This window comes from Zea mays, chromosome 5 (assembly GCF_902167145.1).
Source record: "Zea mays cultivar B73 chromosome 5, Zm-B73-REFERENCE-NAM-5.0, whole genome shotgun sequence".
Lineage (NCBI taxonomy): Eukaryota > Viridiplantae > Streptophyta > Magnoliopsida > Poales > Poaceae > Zea > Zea mays.
The window spans coordinates 67,418,836-67,430,726 of NC_050100.1; the positions used below are offsets into that span (position 1 = coordinate 67,418,836).

General features: G+C 42.6%; 2 protein-coding genes across 5 annotated transcripts in view; one reads left to right on the forward strand and one right to left on the reverse strand.

Moving 5' to 3' along the window:
• The window catches only part of LOC103626493 (lysine-specific demethylase 5B), a 31,317-nt gene extending 25,793 nt beyond the window's left edge, over positions 1–5,524 (forward strand). For 2 of the 4 annotated variants that reach the window (XR_004849437.1, XR_004849436.1), the window contains exons 24-33: positions 36–182; positions 258–385; positions 698–818; positions 894–967; positions 1,045–1,189; positions 1,589–1,776; positions 4,453–4,548; positions 4,616–4,711; positions 4,789–5,000; positions 5,074–5,524. Coding sequence is in view for 2 of the 4 variants with exons in the window: in XM_008646910.3 (XP_008645132.1) it covers positions 36–182; positions 258–385; positions 698–818; positions 894–967; positions 1,045–1,189; positions 1,627–1,776; positions 4,453–4,548; positions 4,616–4,711; positions 4,789–5,000; positions 5,074–5,233 (1,329 nt within the window). In the remaining 2 variants the exon portion in view is untranslated. The remainder of the gene's footprint in view (positions 1–35; positions 183–257; positions 386–697; positions 819–893; positions 968–1,044; positions 1,190–1,588; positions 1,777–4,452; positions 4,549–4,615; positions 4,712–4,788; positions 5,001–5,073) is intronic. The other 2 variants (XM_008646910.3, XM_020538407.3) reach the window with 1 other exon arrangement.
• A 236-nt stretch (positions 5,525–5,760) lies between these two features.
• LOC100282629 (Signal peptide peptidase-like 4) lies at positions 5,761–9,790 on the reverse strand. The gene is made up of 14 exons (NM_001155537.2): positions 9,418–9,790; positions 9,115–9,273; positions 8,518–8,629; positions 8,213–8,332; positions 7,904–8,055; positions 7,617–7,799; positions 7,341–7,375; positions 7,069–7,225; positions 6,936–6,989; positions 6,739–6,831; positions 6,513–6,655; positions 6,361–6,431; positions 6,195–6,278; positions 5,761–6,123 (listed from the first exon to the last, which is right to left on the reverse strand). The coding sequence occupies exons 1-14, from the start codon at positions 9,544–9,546 to the stop codon at positions 6,005–6,007; spliced, it is 1,611 nt and encodes a 536-aa protein (NP_001149009.1). The 5' UTR covers positions 9,547–9,790; the 3' UTR covers positions 5,761–6,004.
• Between the last annotated feature and the right edge of the window lie 2,101 nt (positions 9,791–11,891).

The window sequence follows — 11,891 nt, forward strand, 5'->3', positions numbered from 1 at the left end:
CTAGTCCTTATTCTTTTGAAACTGTATCTTTTTAGGACAATGGGCAGTCTGTTGCATTTGATTGCCCTGAGATGGATAAAGTTGTTGATGAGGTTAAAAACGTTGAAGAGTGGCTCAATCAGTGCCACTGTACTCTACTTCTAGATGGAAATAATAGTTCTTTGCTCTCCATACTTGTAAAGGTTGGTTTCTATTTCAAGGTTTCCTCAGTTCTTTTGCTTGAAAAATACTTTTGACCAATTTATTTATACTTTCAGATAAGAGGATTATTGGATGATGTTTGCACGTTATATGCTGAGGATTGTATGAAGTTAAGATTATGTGCTGTATGCTCATGTGACATCGGAGATAGGCTGGCATCTAGATGTGTGACTTGTCAAGACTGGTAATGTCCTGCTGCTTGGGTTGATGTTCCATTATTATTTTTTACTTTTGAGGAGAAAACCCTACTGTGGATGTACCTATATAATTTATATAAAAAGAGAAAAGATTGTAGGAGCCACTCACTGATCTTTCTGCGCTCAAGCCATTATTTTAAAATGGAAAAAGATAGTGCTCAAAGGTGCAAATTACTAGCATTAAGTCAAGAGTGCTGAATAGTTTGGTGAAAGCTAATATGTTCTTTTATAGCACTTGTTTTTGTACAATTCTGTTTTTACTTTTTTTTGGGTAAGTGGTGACATGATTCTTTGATAAGGTACCATGGCTCCTGCGTGGAAAACCTGTCTGCTACTACACAAACGACAATTGAATGGATGTGTTCATTTTGTTCACTTTTACAGAGTGAGGACCAATTGAAGAACCAACTATCTGTAAAGGTAACTGTTTATTTTGATAATTCACATTACGGCGATGATTTCACTTATAATCTGATACTCATTCAAATGATACAGATGTCTAAAGGAAACTGCCCTGCACTTGCCGCACTTGATGAACTCATCTCTTCTGCAAAGGGTTTATACACTGGGTAATTTTTTCCTGGCAATGAACATTTAATTGCGATTCAGGTTTCTTATTCTGGTTGACTAAAACTCACTTCTACAGGATTGAGGAAATTAATTTGCTAAAAGAAATTGTTGATAAGGCTCGTAACTTGAATGCCTACTTGATGCAAATTCTGGATGATTCAGACTGTTATCATGGAGAAGATCTTACTGTCATATTCAAATCTCTTTTAGTTGCTCTCAAGGTGATAATTATCAAACTTCTCATTCTGAAAAGCCCTTGTTCTTTGTCTGTTTAAAAAGGCGAGGCCTAGGTGCTGGGCAGTGCTTTGTCTAACTTTTTTCCGTTTAGAGATGTTTTGGACTTGATGTATGTAAAAACGGGACAAATTATAGACGAGGAAAGATAAACTTCGATCATATTATTTATGGATGCATGTTGATATCTTCCTTTTTTCTGTTCTGACATGATACTCTAACAGTCCACAGAAAGTACAAACACTCTGCAACGCCTAGGCACAAGGTGGAGGCCCAACCACCTGTATAGCACCTATAGAGCTTTTTTTAACATTGATGCTACATGGTTCCAATTGTGAATTGATTTCCGTGTGAAAGTAACTAATAAATGTGCTATTGCTGTTTAGGATGAGTAACTACATCTTTTGGCTATTTTGCTTGGTAGGCGACATCAGCTTCTGGCTTGTATGATGACAATGTCAGTTGCAGAATTGAGTCTGTTTTGAGCAGATATTTGTGGAAGAAACAAATACATAAACTATTGTATGGTGGTAAAAAGTCATCGATTCAAGAAGTACTGTGCCTTGATGAAGAGGTAATACCGTTTTTATTTTGTGTAAAGACTAGAGTTGTTTTTAAGGTCATCTCTAGGTGTTCAGTAATGGGTAAAGTTGTGGTGAGATGTGGAAGTTTCCCTATACACCATATTAGGCCATTCGCCAATGAGAGTGATACCTCATACCACTGTGGGGGGCTAAATTCAGAGAAAACAAACAGAGAAAATTCCTTATTTGACACTCAAAAAACTTGCTCTTCCCAATTTAGCACTTTAAAACTGCTACTCCCCTGCATCTCTTCAATCATCCATCTTGCTCAAAAACTGCTACAATGTCCGCGGCCGTTTCGAGGAGACGTGCCAAGAACCCATGCCAAGATTTTCCCTACGTTGAAACAGAAGAGTGGCTGGCGTGGGCCCATGTTCGCATGGACCTATTATCAATGATTCTCAGAGGCGTATCATCAAGAACCTGGGTTACTCCACTGATGCAGCAAGGATTGACCAAAGAGCACAAGACATACAGTGAGCTGTTCAAGACGACTATCAATGATGTTCATCTTTCTGCTCTAGCGGCGATTTTTGGCTGGAGGACAGATAAAATGGATGATCCTTGTGCCTCTGGTGCATTGGTGGGTCATTGAGTGTTCTATCTTTCATCAGTTTCGTCGTTCTCTGTCTTTTTCCATATGAATCCTTCAATTTTAATTTGGAATGTGAGAGGGCTCAACCAGCGGGACTGCTGCAATTCTGTTGGTAACACCATTACTTCTGTCAATGTGGATATTGTGTCTCCAAGAAACAAAGTTGGCAATAATTTCTCAGCAGAAAAGTTGTGTCTTCGATGGAATGTCTCCAAGCCTCACCACAATCCTTGCTTTGGCGGATGAGGAGAGAAGTTGTTGGGAAACAGCTGAAGCAAAGGGCCTATGTTCTCTGGTTACCTCCTTAGCTGTTCCCTAGGGTTGTTCTTAGTTGTCTGATGAATATTTTTTTTGTATGCTATCTACTGGCCTCCGTAAGGAGGACTCCTGGTGTATGGTCTACTTTAGACCTTGTTTCTCTATCTTCTTAATATATAAAGGGGCACAGTTCTCCTGCACGTTTCTCTACCTTTTTTTTATAGAATACACAGGAGAGCTGCGTAAGTATATTAAGAAGAAAAATAAAGGTCCAAAGAGGACCAGATACATCATAGCTTCCTTACGGTGGCTAGAAAATAGCATACAGGAACACCTCCAAAGAGAAACCAACTATCCTGGACCCAAAACCTGGAGGAAGGACAGACCATTCGCTCCAGCTAAACTCCACATCAACACCTCATCTCTAGTGTTACAGAGAGCGATATTAGACTTGGAGACCCTCCTTGGAACACACACATATTCCTATGCTTCCAAAGCATCCAAGCACCAAGAATCACCAAAGAACTAAAACCCTTTTGAGAAGGAATAACTAGTTTTGAACTTTGAATCCTCCACCATTCTTGTAAGGAATCACCCTGTTGTGGAGCAAGGGTATGGAGATCGAACAACCGAAGGAACTCAAGGGCACCAGGGCACGCAGCGATTGTAGTGGGGAGAAAGGGGATCCAAAACCACAGGCACAAGGGCACACAGGTTTTGGATACTCACCGCCTGCGCGTGAAGGTTGGCGATGAGGGTGGCCTCATAGCCGGGGTCTTCAACAACATCGGCGTCGTTGTTTAGGACGCCACCCTGGGGTGGTGGGAAGGCGGCGTTGTGGGATATTGTGTGTTGTGTTGCACTGAGTAGCAGGATTACAATATATAGACCTCTACCAGATTGTGCTCCACCTGATTTATAGAAACAATGATTAGGTAGTCAATCAGGGAGATCTCACACTAAATAGGAAACAACCATATAGGAAAGAATCATCCATTAGCACCTAATCAGAGGCAATCAGCCAACGCCTGATAGGAAGGGGTATCACCTAATTAGGGGCAATTAGCCAACACCTAATAGGGAAGGAAACCTCCTAAACATGGAAGGAAATAGGTTGTCTAACAGTCTTTAACGGTGGCATTGTGAGCAAAGGAAGACATTGACCAATGGTGTCATGCTTTTCAAAAGCTGTAATGGGGACTTTCGAGTTTTTCTAGTGTTGAATCTGTTTTGCTTATCCTCAGCTAAGGTAGTTCTATTCATAGCTGCAGCATCTCTGCCTTGATCAGACTGTGTTTTTCGACTTATTTTCCTACTTAAATACAAGGCAGATCTCCTGCCGTTTTCCGTCAAAAAAATGCAGAGGAAAATGAAGTATTAAATTATGCTGTTTAAAATTTTGTTCCACATGTGGAGTGAACCCTGAATTCCTAGACCTTTTTAAGTAAAAAAAGAACAGCTGTGTTCCATATGTGTATGGCATTTTAAGATTGGTCTTATAGCTGATCTGGTACAAACATTCACCTGAGATCATCGTCAGCACATTATATTTCAGTACCATCAATCTATATCTCTTATAAAGCTAATCCCCGCTATAAGTCTATTTTAACCTCTTATAAAACTAATTATGGACACCATCTCCCACTAATTAATAGCCATGTCATCCCACCACTAGTTTTTACTTTTAATTGCAAGCCATCTACATAATCATCTTGGCTCAATTTCATTCTAAATCCTTTGCAATTGCCGCAGCAGCATGCGGCGGGGGTATCAATCTTCCCTGATATATGTCTGAATGGACTGATACTTTCAGGGTTCACATTTAGAGATATGTGATCAAGATTTCTTCAAGTTGGAGATTAGTAAAATAAAGGAAACCAGCCTGCAGTGGCTGGCTAAAGCAGAGGAGGTGTGGTTTCGGTCTCTTGTACAATTTGTTCCCCAGGATGGAAAATGACACTATTGTCGTGATACAGGTTGCATGTGATTCTGGTGAGCTTGCACTGGATCTTGTGTATGGACTTATAGCTGAAGGGGAAAATCTCTCTGTAGACTTTGAGAAGGAACTAAAGGTGCATGCACCTATATAAATACTGGATCTCATTATTTCTTCTTCAGCATATGCATGACTTGCAACATTTCATTGCAGTTACTGAGGGATCGCAGTGTCCTCTACTGCATCTGCTGTAAGCCCGACGATAACAGGGCCATGATTGCATGCGACCAGTGTGATGAGTGGTACCATTTTGATTGCATCAACCTGCTTGGACCCCCTCCAGAAAGCTTCTTCTGCCCTGCTTGCCATCCAAACAATGGTGAAGAATCTGTATCACTTGCACGCTCAGAGGATGATGAGGATAGGTAGTGCACCGCTACAGTTGAGTTGTTTTTTCGTGTCATCCCCAAGATAACAAGTTCTCACTGGCACCTGCAGATCAAGCACTGGAGCCGGAGCTCACACGCCGCCGGACAGAGTGGTGGAGCGAGACTTAATAAAGCTTCTTAGCTGCCATAGCGGTAGCTCATGGAGCGAGAGCAGAAGGGCTCCTCATCGAACAGCTAGAAGGCGTAGTAGTTTCGTCGGATTGTTATGATGTGCAGGAACCTTCTTAGCACCGTGAATTGATTCTTTTTAGTTAGGTTAGAAGCAGGAACGATCCATCATCTGCTGTTGTAATTTGTAGCTGTTGACAGGAGGTAGATGTAGCAAGGCAGAGCTGTAAGAACCCATTATTATTGATCTTGTAGCAGTCTGAGGTTTTGGAAATTGTATCATATACTACCGCCGTTCTTGAATATTTGTCGCCTATTGTTTCAAAAAACGACAAATAAAAAAATTAAAAAAGAATGGAGAGTATTTTTATGCTGCTGCTATGCACGGCTCATACATTTCTGTTCGACAGGCTCAATTTATTGTTGTGCTGTTACATACATGCATGGCTGCACATTGGGCAGCAGTTAGCTCAAAATCAGACTTTGCTGTCTCCAAGAAGCAGTGCCTCCTTTTAAACTGGCATGATTTGGTTTGCATATTGATACAATACTACCTCCGTTCTTGAATATTTGTCGCCTATTGTTTCAAAAAACGACAAATAAAAAAATTAAAAAAGAATGGAGAGTATTTTTATGCTGCTGCTATGCACGGCTCATACATTTCTGTTCGACAGGCTCAATTTATTGTTGTGCTGTTACATACATGCATGGCTGCACATTGGGCAGCAGTTAGCTCACAATCAGACTTTGCTGTCTCCAAGAAGCAGTGCCTCCTTTTAAACTGGCATGATTTGGTTTGCATATTACCAGCAGGCAAATACAATATTTTGCAGAAGCTAGGAACCCTTGCTGATTTTCTACTGACCCTGTGGTTAGTTTGGGGTCGTCGGCAGCAGCGGCATATGCATATGCGTGCACACTCTCTCTGGCTCTCCCCTCGCCCACAGGTTCTGCAGCTCCCCTCTCTTCCATCCAAGCGCGATCAAGGTGCCTGTACCAACAAAACAAAGCACACATCAGGCAGTGTACGGACGAGACGAGTCTCAAAACACACATCATTACCAAGAGTGAAGGGCACGATGTACAAAAGGGCAGGTTGTCCATGCCCATCCATCAGGTTCAGCGCAACATATGTGATTAGAAGTCCTGATTATGTGGCCACACAAGAAATAGCCAGTTAATGTTTCCAATCTTCTGCTGCATTAGCGTTCATCCACTCAAAACTTACCAGAGCCATAGGCCACCATTGCCCACAAAAAGTAACCAGACCGTAAGCCCTTCTTTGCAGAAAAATCGTATCTGAAAAGCAAATAATTCAACGGAATCGAATTCGTTCATGCAAAAAAAAAAAAAACCACGAAGATTGCAGCCTAGACTTACCTTAGCGAGAAAGCAACTAAAAGACCAGGAAGAAGGATATCACCAAAGCCAATGATGCTGTATCCACCCCATGGATCAAACATTCGCGGGATTTTTAGCAGCATGGGCACACCATCCTCGTCGGTCTTGTCGCCACGCGCAACCTATTTGCAGAAGAAACCAACATGCTATAACCAGCAAAATTCAGGATACCACCAAATAGCAGAATCCCCTTTCACACGCTTACCACAATCATCACGCTCTCATGAAACCATCTCTTGGAGATAAACACCCAGAAGATATCATACAGGAAGGCACAGCCGAGAAGAACCGAACCCACCTGATCATGACAAACAAAACTCGTACCTCAACTAAATATTATCAACAAAGGCCATAGCAAGAGAAAGCCGAAAGACAAAAAAAAGTCAAGAGTGGTTTGAGTACCTTGAGGTTAGGTACTCTCACAATTTGGATGACTGTAACTATCAATGCAATACCCTGAACGTGCAAAGTCTCGAATCAGTTGATGCCACAGCTAAAATGGGAGGCATCGAATACTACAGATGGTCACACTCACCAGAATGTCTTGCCCAATCCAAGCAAAGGGGAGCTGGCGAAAAACAGCCCACACAACAGCAAATGCAACGCAAAATGGGCAAACTGCCAGAGTAAGATGCGAAACGGCTCCAAGGAACGGTACTTTCACAAAAGATTCTGCAGCAGGTTTAAACCATCTGAAAAGGTTCCACAGTTTAGTCAGAATTAGTATTTGTTTAGTGAAACAAATTAAGCAGGTCTTGAACAGAATGGTTCACTTAAACATATCCCCAAGACAAACCACCACTGTACCTTGATAACAGAGCCACCAAGCATGTTTGTAGACCCTGCATAAACAAAAACAAAGGCTTCATCTCAAGAAAGGAAAAGTAGTAAAAGATTAACTCCAAGAACAGTTCCCTTAGCAATCAATTAGCAATGCAGTTTTGTTCAGTGGACCAGCTGCAGACCATCCCGTTATGCCATTTCAAGGTACTTGTACCATGGAATAGAGAGTAAGAGAACCTAATATGATAACATGTATTTCGAATTACGTTTCTAAAAGTAAACTGATAGTTAGAAATGCACCTCTACACCGCCAATGCAGAAGATTACCACCAGTAGCTCCACAAACCAGTAAGACATCAGTTTGTAAAGCATTATTAAGAAGCATGACGCAACCACCACAAACATTATCGCTGATGCCACATTGATATCTACCATGCCACTAGAACCTCTGGCCTCAACATTCAGTAGGTCTTCATGGCCATCCTTAACAATAAGTGCATTTGTCAGTACATTATTTTTAGTTGAAGCCATATTGGAGCTTGAGGACCGACCAATAAGTGCAAGTGTCATGGCATAGAGATCAGAACCTTGAGGAGCTTCTCTTGTTCAATAACTGCTTCTCTAGCACTCCATGCTGACCAGTAGGAAGCACCAAGTACTGTGCCAACAGCCATAAGCCATAGAAACACCTCTGCAGTGTCAACTACAGGTCGATCTGGAGAGTAAAGCTGCACAGAAACTAAGGAAGAGACAAGGATAAGTCAGTACATGGTAAGCTATTTCAGATAGAACAAAGGACAAGTCCACATAAAGGTGAAGGGTCAGTTAAGTGTTAACACCTTTATGTTTCAAATGGAAATTAAAATGCTGGTGACAACGGTAAGTTAACATTTTACCTGTGTTACCATTTGTAAGAAGTGTATGTAAAGCAGAACCTGCATCTTTTGGTAGGAGAACTGCAGGTATATTTATGTCAAGGTCGGTTTCATTCTTTTCGCAGACCATCTTGTACAATTCTGTAGAGTAAATGCATGATAGAATTAGTGAAACCAAATACTGATACAAGTTGATCATTTTAATATCCTAAAAACGTAATGCAAGGTGTTGTTGGAGGAACATGGCTAGGATAATACATAACATTTTTACAAGAAGCAATGCCACAAGTTATAGATAGGGAAACAAGACAGCGCTCAAAACGCACCGTGGACATGGTTTATGATTACTATAGCAGAAGCACCAGCAGCTTCAGCAAACTTTGCTTTCTTTGTGAATTTGCACTTTCCCCTTTGAACTAAAAGAACATCTCCAGGAACCTAGAACGAGAATGAAACAATTAGAGGACAGAGCCACTAGGGGTTAGAAGATAGGCTGCAATAACTTAAGTTGCGGTTAGATTATAGGGATGAAAACAGATTCTTATTCGGATATCAATTGTTTTGATCTTTTTTCTTTGATTGTGAATAAATAGAATATATAATATGCTATACAAATTTGTATTCTTGTTTTTAGCATTGAGCTTGTAAACATTCATAAAAGGTAAATCTCAAATTTATTATATATCTTCTCAAACGATAGATATAAAATTCGGATACGGATACATATACTTTTACACTTTTTTGTTGTTGTAGGGAGTAAATAATGCATAAAACAATTTTATGCAAAATTTTATTCTTGTAGTAATGTGATTGATAACATAGGAAAAGGTCAATATCGAATTTCATACATATCTATTTTAAAATATTAAATTTATCCTAACAATTCGGTTACCCACTTTCATCACTAGTTGGATAATACCCACCTTATGTTTCGGAGGAGAGCAGCAGTCCATAGGGTCTGCCAGCGTGAGTTTAGTTCGGTTTGCGTGCTTCTCCTTGGAGACGATTTTTGGACCAAACCGAGCACCGACGCCAACAAACTCGCCACCCTCTTTGCCATTGACCCAGCTTTGCACTTTTACCTTGACAAATAGTACAAAGAAATGGAGAATCGATTTCAGTACTAAACAGAAACATTTGTGTGTGTGTTGGGGGGGGGGGGGGGGGGGGGGGGGGCAGCTGCTTAATTAAGGGTTAGGGAAAAGGCTAAGACTTTGTGATCTTACCAGGATAAAATCGTTGGAGCATCCAGGGATCTTGGGTGCCTCGTCATCGTGGTGGACGATATCACCGCCGGCCGCTGCCCCCGCCAGCGCTGACACCGTGAGCACCACCAACACCGCCGCCGCGGCCATGTTCTCTCCCTCTCTCAAACCACCCCCAAGAGCAAGAGGCCTGCTTTGACCCTCGCCGGAAATGGAAGGGGATGGAGACGACGGAAGGTGACAGGAGAATCGCAGAATCGCCACCTGCCTCGCCGAGTGCCCTCCTCCGTTTGGGATTCGGGTTTAGGGTTAGATCGGATTCCGCGGTCTACTACTGTGCCCCCGTCTCTTTGTTCACTCGAAAAATTAACTGCTTGTCACGAGTTTGGGTACTATTGACCCCAGTCCACATATGTTGACTTAGATAGGATGTAATTTAAACTAATTTATACTTTAATCCACCTCAACACGATAATACATATGAATTTTGATCAATAATAAAGTACCCAAATAAAACCTTAAGGCCTCGTTCGGCAGATGTGAATCAAAACCGGATCAGTAACCAATCCAGCCACTTAATCATGGTCACTAGTCTGTTTCTTGGCTGGGAATCAATCCGAAAGGTGGATTGTCTGAGTTTGTTCCAGGCCAAAGATTAAAGGGTTAGCTCGAATTCAAGCGGTTTTCTTTTCGGCCAATATCAAAACGAATAGTTCTAGCAGGTGGAACCGGATTCCAAACCAGACTCGTTCATTCCGCCTGGAATACAGCTACGAACTGTCCAATCAGCTCAAAGCGAACGAGCACTAAGGGTGGTGTTTGAATGCCTCCAGATAGTTTATAATATTAATTTAATTAATTTTAAAAATATTTTTAATTTAAATAACAAATAAAATGACTTGTCTAAATGTCTTCTAAAAGCTTAGAGCTCCAGTTTCATTATTTTCTGGAGCACCTAATAATCTGTTTCACCAACTCCACCAAATTTACTGGAGTTAGAACTGCCCCAAACATAACCTTAGAAGTGGTGGCAAATTTTTACTATGTCATGACTGTGGTGTCAGTAACACAATGTAAATGGATGCTAAAGTAAAGTGGCGAAATATCAAATTCCTCTTGTTCACTCCCATCTCAGTCTTTCTCGACTCTTGTTTTTACCGACTACTCCGTCGGTCCTAGAACGATACATTTTATACCTAAGAAATTAAATAATTTTAAAATTAACTAAATTTAAAATATAATTAAAAATATGTAGCTAAGTGTACAAATTATCATAATTGACATACCAAAATAAACAAAACTACAATATATAAATCACAAATCAAAATCTCTACTACTTCTTAAGAATAGAGTGTAGGCATCCACGGTGCATGGTTCTGCCTTCCTCCCGTCCCACCGATCCGTCTTCCCCTTCCCCTAATCACGCACCCCCTACCCCGCGGATCCACTGCTGCCGCCCCCTATCGCGGGCAGGAGTCATATCTCCCTTCTCCTTCTTAAACACCATCGCCATCACCGTGCCGTTGTGGAGTCCTATCTCCCTCTCAAACGTCGGCACGCGGTGGATCTGCAACCCATGCCAGGATGTGGTCGGGGACAAGCTAGGGCGTGCCCTCCCGCCCCATCTCCCCCACCGAGGCTCTAGACCGCCATGCTTGTGTCTGCTGCGGGACGTCTATGCCGCCATCGCCCTCGCTCGGCCCCCTCCGCGCACGCACAAACCACTGTTCCCCCGCTCACTCCACCGATCCCCCTCCCCTCGGATCCTCCCTGCAAATTAGATCCCACCGAGTGCTCGCCCTGCCCGCGTCCCTCGCTGCTTCCCTACCTCGTCGCCTTAAGCAGCTCTAGAAATCCTCTGCCCAAACCACTGCCACCGCTAGCACCACCGTCGCTACCACTACTAGCAGCAGGATCTTCAAGGTGGTGTCGTGGAGCTACGCTGGGTACACGTTGCAGGAGTTGGGGCCAGTGGGCACAACGAACCTGAGCCGCACCAAGGTGCACATGCTCATGGCGGATCTCGCCGCTGACTTCCTGGGAACGCCTCGACCAGGACGACGACTCGATTCGCGAATGAAGCCAGTCGTAGTACTCCCTTCTCAGATCTGTGCAGTCGTGGTGCAGGAGCGCTCCTGGCACCCCGCCGCGTCGGTGGCTAGGGTCCCCTTGCCGGCGCTGGTGTCCAAGTCGCGCCAATCACCTCAACCGCGCTGGTGTCCTCCTCTGTCATATGTGCGTTCGTCCACCCTCCATTTGTAGATTTATCTGCATCTGCTCTTTGCGGATCGTCGAATCATTGTTCATGTCATATGTGTTCGAACCGTTTCTTTCAGATATCAAGAGGTGGATCTTGTTTCTGCAGTGAGTTGTTGATCTGGAGACAATCGAGAGTAGAGTGTTGAAGGCACATCTCCAATATTCCTACACAAAAACACAATGCACATCAACTAACAGAAGTGCAATACCCTCTCATGTGAGTCTATTCACATCTT

Coding starts and splice junctions, on each gene's coding strand:
- LOC100282629 (NM_001155537.2), bottom strand. CDS start 9,546: ATGGCCGCGGCGGCGGTGTTGGTGGTGCTCACGGTGTCAGCGCTGGCG. Junction 7,376..7,616: donor TCTGCATTGGCGGTGTAGAG/GTGCATTTCTAA, acceptor TTGTTTATGCAG/GGTCTACAAACATGCTTGGT. Junction 6,990..7,068: donor GGATTGGGCAAGACATTCTG/GTGAGTGTGACC, acceptor TTGCACGTTCAG/GGTATTGCATTGATAGTTAC.